At 48.5% G+C, this 7,500-nt stretch overlaps 1 protein-coding gene across 3 annotated transcripts in view; it reads right to left on the bottom strand.

Moving 5' to 3' along the window:
• plxnb3 (plexin B3) overlaps window positions 1-7,500 on the bottom strand; it is a 62,570-nt gene that overhangs the window by 26,110 nt on the left and 28,960 nt on the right. For all 3 annotated transcript variants that reach the window (XM_076277021.1, XM_076277020.1, XM_076277022.1), the window contains exons 3-7: window positions 6,441-6,620; window positions 3,856-3,984; window positions 3,234-3,334; window positions 2,226-2,358; window positions 540-699 (exon numbers count right to left, since the gene is read on the bottom strand). In XM_076277021.1, the coding sequence (XP_076133136.1) occupies window positions 540-699; window positions 2,226-2,358; window positions 3,234-3,334; window positions 3,856-3,984; window positions 6,441-6,620 (703 nt within the window). The remainder of the gene's footprint in view (window positions 1-539; window positions 700-2,225; window positions 2,359-3,233; window positions 3,335-3,855; window positions 3,985-6,440; window positions 6,621-7,500) is intronic.

A 7,500-nucleotide genomic window follows, 5' to 3' on the forward strand; every position in this document is an offset into this window, starting at 1 on the left:
TCTTCCATAGGTTGCTTCTGATTGGCTGACATTTTTAATCCAGTCAGTGTAATCCGAGACTGTTTAAAAGCCTATTGTCTATCAGCTGCTGTACTGACAGCCGATACAATGGCATTTCACCATTGTGTTCACAAGGCAATAAGATTGTTGTTATGAGATAAAGCTCTGGGAAATAAAATCTACCAAATTTCGAAACATGGCAAAAATATTCCAAATAAGGAAATGGTGCGGAAGAAAAACTAGATCAACAATCTGCAACTAATCGTATCATCAGACCTGATGTCTGGCAGACCTAAACACCTGAGTCTGCTAGAGATAAACACTTTCAGGCAGAATGTTTGAAATGCTCACAGAGTGTTTATACCAGGGCGGCATCACACAGGGAAGAGTGCATTGTTGGAGGGGGTGTGTTAAAGGTTGTTTTTGTGTGAATCTAAATCAGCTGTGGTAACGCTACCCTGCGTGGGAGGTGGTGGAGGAGGAGTAAGTGGGGGGAGAAGGAGGGGAGGGGAGGGGAGGTGGGGGGTGCTGGGACCCACCGCTGCCTGGAGGGCTTGGGGGGAGGAGCTCCGGTTTGGGTGACTGACAGGTGATCCTGTTCTCCATGACAACAGCAGACTGGGAGGGAAGGCCTCCAAAAGAGCAGGCGAGCGACTCATCTCCTGACAGCATGGGGAGCTGGGCCACAGTGAAAGACACCTGATAGAGAGAGAGAGAGGGAGGGAGAGAAGGAGAGGAGGAGAGAGGGATGTGTATATGTAATTACTCTTTGGCAATGATGTTATTGAAACGTTCATGCCAATAAAGCCTTCTTGAACTGAAATTGAATTGAGAGAGAGAGAGAGTGAGAGAGTGAAACAAATTACTAGTGTGTGAGACACAGTGAAAAATTCAAAGATAGAGGTAAAAAGATGGGAGAGCGAAAGAAAGAAGGAAAGAAATGGAGAGATAGAGAAAGACAGAGGGAGAGAGAGAGATGAGAGAGAGAGAGAGTGAGTTTGAGAGTGCAAGGGAGTGAAAATGTGGCAAAGACACGGAGTACAGACAGATAATTAGAGAGATATATAAATAGACATACAGAAAGAGAGAGAGAGAGAGAGAGAGAGAGAGAGAGAGAGAGAGAGAGAGAGAGAGAGAGAGAGAGAGAGAGATGGCAAAAAGAAAAGGAAGAGAAGAAACCAAAGCGCAAACAGATGGAGAAACAATTATTTACAAATGCGGGGCACAGCCATTTATTCATGAGGGCAGGGCCCAGCAGCGGGGAGAAGGGTAATTTGGCCCAAATGAGGTCTGATGTTTACACCGCACTGAGCAGCTTTCAGAGCCGCCTAAGCCCCCCCCCCCCTTTCCCAGAACAAAAGCACACCGTCGCCGCCATGATTTCCGGCTGGATTGATTTTTCCATTTGCATTTGTTCGCGGGTCACTTCAGAAGGGAGCCCACGCACTGGGGAGGCGGATGCCGGGCCGCGGACTGGTGGGGTAATGAGGACGCAGCCGGACGCAGGCACGGGCAGGGAACACCCCCTCATACACACACACACACACACACACACACACACACACACACACACACACACACACACACACACACACACACACACACACACACACACACACACACACACACACACACACACACACACACACACACACACACACACACACACACACACACACACACACACACACACACACACAACTAATCAACTGGGAACTGGACTAAAGCCTCCTCATGGGTGCAATCATTACAGGGAGATGTCTGATGGAGGTGGAGGGGGGGGGCAAGGAACATAAGGCTGGTGGGGAGGGGGGGTATCAAGCCATCATGCCTGTGGGATAGCCCCACCTGTGCACGATAAATCCCCCCATGTTTTCTTCATCAGTGTACACACTACGCCAGCTGATTCCCTAAAGGGGACTGAGTCATCCTCCTAAACCTCAACCTTCCGTTACAAACAGAAAAGGGATACAATCTCAACAAAGGCAATGAGAGGTGATACAAGAACAATGAAATATGAGAATCTTTAAGATTTAAATCTGGGCTCTTACTCAATAACTATAGATATTGCTGACAAACATCCCCAGATAAGTAGCGCATATGATGCATATGATTTGTTCACACTTGGAAGTTCTGCCTAAATAAGGGAGTCCACCAAAGGGGACCTGATCTTTAAACAGAGTGCTGGTTCTGCTTGGATCTGAGACCCATTGGACACTCCTTACCTGTGTCTGCTCCTCTCGACTCTGGCTGGACGGCACCAGACTCTGCACGGACACACACTGCTGGCCTTGGTGGTAGCTCCACAGCCAATGGTTGGACTGGGCGTGGCGCTGGCACTCCTGCTTACGGGAACACCTGACAAACACAAACAAGGTTAAAAGGTTACTCTCCACACAAACAAAGAATCTTCTGTTGACCTACGACCTCTCGAATAGGCTTGTCACACGATAAGGTGGTTCGCCTGGGAGGGTTTCCAACTGCTAAACCCAACTCTAGGAATGGTCCTTATTATTAAGCTTGGGGTTAAAACACCTGACAAAATAAATAATTGTGCATAAATGTAGGGCTCTATGAAGTCTTAGTTTGAAGTGAGGAGGTTGTGAGCAGAAGATTTACCGCCACCCGTAAGGACATAAAGGCTTTAGGGAGATTTCTTCAAACAAAAGTGAGCTAAGAGTGCCGTGCTGCAACCACCAGTTTTCCATGAGGGCATTTGTAATTGGAGCAGCGCTAGCCGGAGTGAACAATAAATAAAAGACAAATATAGAGGCCCAGGATTTCTTTTACCGTCTCCACCTGCAGTGGAATCGTTTTCTGACTGAAAAGAGGGTTGTAAACGGAGCACTCGCTCCTTTGGGCAAACACTCTAACGTGACATAACAGAGCTACAAACAAGCTGCCAACAACAGCCTTGGGCTCAGACACAGGAGTAGAGAGAGAGATTTCATGGCTCCAGCATACGGCAAGGTGAGACGGCAAAGCGAGCAAAAAAGAATGTGTGTGTGTGTGTGTGTGTGTGTGTGTGTGTGTGTGTGTGTGTGTGTGTGTGTGTGTGAGATAGTGAGAGAGAAATTGTGTGTGCGTCTCTTTATGTATGTGTGTGTGTTTGTGTGTGTGTATGTGTGTGTGTTAGAGAAAGATATTGTGTGAGTGTGTGTGTGTGTGTGTGTGTGTGTGTGTGTGTGTGTGTGTGTGTGTGTGTGAGTGTGTGAGCACAGCGGAGCCGTTACCTGCCCTCCAGCACACACCAGCCGCAGTAGGGATCTCTGACGGACAGACAGGACTGGCAGTCTGTGTGGCGGGAGCACTGAGCCACCGGCAGCCTGGTGACCTGCGTGAAACATGACACACACACACACACACATGAGAGACACACACACACACAAACACACACACGCTTGAGGGCATGAGGCTTTGCTCTTTTTGGGAGAGCCCAGTGAACAATGTGAGCTAGACTTCAAGGGTGAATAGAGACATTTAGAGTAGCAGTAGCCGGAACTAGAGCAGGTTAATCAATCAGGAGACCGCAGCGGCAGGACAAAGCACTCGGATGGGCTCATTCTGAAATGTTTCATCGTGTTTAGATCTGCATCATGACTCCTGCTTGACTTGTTTACAGACTAACAGAATTCAGAGGATTCAGGTCTCACAGCAGGCTGGTGCTGATGTTGATTGACAAATCTTATGATGTTCCCAGATATACACACAGCATGACAAAAAAGGGAATATGAAGATTATCGGTCTCCATTTACTGCAAGGAGTACAGGGGGGAGTTTTTTTTTAGTTTATGTGCAACTCCACTGAGAAGTGTGGGGGAGACTGCCTGAGGTTTTGTTTTGACAGATGCCCTACTTTTTTCTCCGTCAGGACATAGATGCTCTGTCCAGCAGAGTCCAGCAGGAGGTCAGCGTTGATGGCGCTCTTCTCGTCCACAGTCACCGAGTCGTAAAGGGTACCCGTGCCATTTGCCTGCAGGAACACCTGCAACATACACACAAACACACCACTCTGGTTTGCACAAGTGTTAAAACACGTACACACACACACACAAAAAAATACCGAGAGAGTTATCTACATACATATACACATATATTATACATTCATTCATTCACGTACAAACAGAAATGTCCTGACACAACCACAGGCCAATGCACCCAAATAGATCCATCCGCATGAGCACACCCACGCAGTCTTCAACTTCAACACAAATACTCACAGCCAAATTTACACACACAATCAAACACACACACACCCAGAGACACACACACACACAATGGCTGCCTGAGATCTCAGAGGATGGGTACATATGTCAAAGTCTTCAGGGCAGGGAAGCCACACCGGGTGGTGTGGTGCGATCTGATTGGCTGGGGGGGGGGGGGGGGGGGGGAGTGTGTGTTGGTGTAAACAAGGCGCCCACTCCAGCGCCTGACTGTAAATATTTTATGGCGCACCGGAGGGGCTGGGAACGAGGAGCTCCACGCTGTGCTGAGCCATATTACCCACAGTGCACTGCAAGTGGCGGCCCCTGTGGGATCAATAATCCCAGCAGCACCCGGGATCGGGAGTCAGGATGTGTCCTTCTCCATTATCTGCACCCCTCACACACACACACACACACACACACACACAGACTCATATGGACATACACTCCAATGCTGATATACGCACACACACAAACGCATGCATGCACGCGCGCACACATGCACACGCACACACACACACACACACCAGCCCCCCAACACATGATCATGCCCGAAGGGCAAGATTAACCAAATTCAAGGCCCCCCATCAAAAAAGAATTCCAGGCTGCTTGTGTGCAAAACACCAGACCACAGCAGAAACAGCCAGAGGCATGTGTGTGAATTGGGGTGTGTGTGTGTGTGTGTGTGTGTGTGTCTGTGTGTGTGTGTGTGTGTGTGTGTGTGTGTGTCTGTGTGTGTGTGTCCGTGTGTTTGGGTGTGTACACCAACAAAAAATCTCAACAATACCGTGTCCAAAAGAACACCTAACAACTCCAGCAACAACAACAAGCAGTACTGCCAGCACAGTGGCCTCTCCATGCGTGAATATTTTCTTGCTAGCGGAGCTAATTTTCATTCGCCGGGCCTTTAGAAGTGCGCCGAGCGGCGAGCTTGCGCTGAATTAGCCTTTCAGCCACACAGAGGGAGTTCTGCACCCACCGCGTGCAAAGAAGATGTGGGGCTTATCGTGTTTCTTTCTCTTTTTTAACTCTTCCTTTTTTCCCTCTCTCCTCAGTATCGCCAACTGAATACTAAGAGGACTTTCAACTATTACACGCACTCCTCTTCAACCCCCCCCCCCCACACCTTGTCTCTCTCTCTCCCCCTCTCACCATTCCTCAGTGTCCCTACCAAGCCCAGCAGTCAGATATTTCAGATGATAAGCAGCTTAAGTTATGCATGCGTTCACTTGTTCACACCGGCATTCTTGACATAGCATCCATAACACCAGGTGAGGTTTTTGCCGAGAAAGAGAAAAAGGGCGGGAGGAGAGAGAGAGAGACAGAGAGAGAGAAAGAAAGAAGGAAAGAAAGAAGGAAAGAAAGAAAGAAAGAAAGAAAGAGAGAGAGAGAAAGAAAGGAAGAAAGAAATAGAGAGAGAGGGTGGAAGAAAAAGGCAACATGTAATAAATTAGCAGTCTTAGTCTCGTGTGAGGTATGAGGGGACTCGCGTGCCAACCAATGAGGCCTGCCAGGCGCTTCACGCCCCACTAAAAACAAAAACACGTCTGAGCTTGTCTCTGTTCACCTTACAGAAGAGGTCAACGCCGATTTAATTGTGCATTTCATTTATTTATTTATCCCCCCCCCCCTTATTTATTTATTTCTTTCAATAACAAACGGGCGTCTCTTGTGAGTCTGGCACGGAGACAGTCATTCAGCAGTGAAACAATGCGGTCAGAGGTTGGCATGGAGCAAGGTCATCCTCCAGCGCTATCTGAGCCGTTGGAGCCCAAACAGAGCATCTTTATGGAAATGGAAGGAGGCGGAGAGAATCGGTGGCACTCTGAAGAGGGGAGCCGCCCGAGCATCAACAACAGGCTTCTCCACGGCTACAGTCCCCAAAGACACATGGAGAGAGAGGACGAGGACGAGGAGGAGGAGGAGGAGGAGGAGGAGGAGGAGGAGCATTACACTAGGCCCGCGGTGAGTGGTACCAGAGCGGGGCTTTCACCAAACATTCACACATACAAACACATATAAACAACACACACACATACAAACACACATAAACAACACACACACACACACACACACACACACACACACACACACACACACACACATACAAACGCACATACACAACACACACACATAAACAACACACACACAAACAAAGACACACACACACTGATATACTGCTAGAAACAGTCTCTCTCTCACACACACACAAAACAAAACACACTCAGACACATACCTTATGCAGGTGCCCCGCCTTGTCTCCGAGCAGAGCAATGGTGTGTCCGGCCTCGGTAGCCGTAGCGACAGCAGTGAGTTGGGTGTCGCGGGTCAGGGCAGGGTCAGCAACCAGGGGCACGGCGCTAGCAATGGGGCTGGGGGTGTGTTCCCCCCCACAGGGGTACTCGGTCACTGAGGACTGCAGGAGAAAGAGAGGGGGGAGGGAGGAAGGGAGGGAGAGAGAGAGAGAGAGATGAGTCCCCATGCAAAATGCACACACTCAACACACACAATACTGGTGACAGCAGGGAGAAACATACATGGACAAATACAGAGCTATCCCCCATGCGATTTCATTCTACTACATAGACACTCAAAATGGTTAGTTAAATACAGTTCAATGTTGCAGATGATACAGATGATATTGCTATTAACACTACATTGCAAATCTGCAAACTATAGCATTTCTAATGGCTTACTTTCAATTCAGTCAAAACAGTCAGCAGTCAAACCTCACCTTGTGAATCTCTTTTCAGTCAAGTTGTCTGACCCTAGCCTTGGTTCAAAGTGCTTTATCTGGGTGGAGTAACATGTTATGACCAGCAGGGGGAGTTTTGAGGGGGGTCTGCACAAATCTGAGTAGAGTCACTTGTTCTGAAATCTGGGTGATTTCCGTAAAGCAATGACATGATGACTGTATGTGTACACAGTTCAGAGAGCAGCATGAGTAATCTAGTGCGTGAGGCGCTCTGTTATGGAAGAATCCCATTGTGGCAGTTTCTGTGCTGCCCGACGTTAGTGAATGAGCTCTACATGAATGAGAGGGATAAGGGGAGGGATGATGATGGTGCTGCTGCTGCTGAGGCAGGTGCTTGGAATAAGGAGCTTTGAGTTGTAAAACCCAGTCTGAAACCACAGAGGGCTCAGAGGCACCGACTAGACAGTGGAGGGAACATCGCTCTTGACACACTGCACACACAGTTATGACAAGACGGTTCAAAAACTTGTCTCCAAGTCCCAGGAAGGGGGAAGCAGACAATTCAAGCCATACCATTCATGTCCAATTAATCTGGGTTTAG

This window comes from Alosa pseudoharengus, unplaced genomic scaffold (genome assembly GCF_046254945.1).
Source record: "Alosa pseudoharengus isolate Yale_2024_CS ecotype anadromous, Long Island Sound unplaced genomic scaffold, YU_APseudo_1.1 YU_APseudo_1.1_scf_9, whole genome shotgun sequence".
NCBI classification, from domain to species: Eukaryota; Metazoa; Chordata; class Actinopteri; order Clupeiformes; family Clupeidae; genus Alosa; species Alosa pseudoharengus.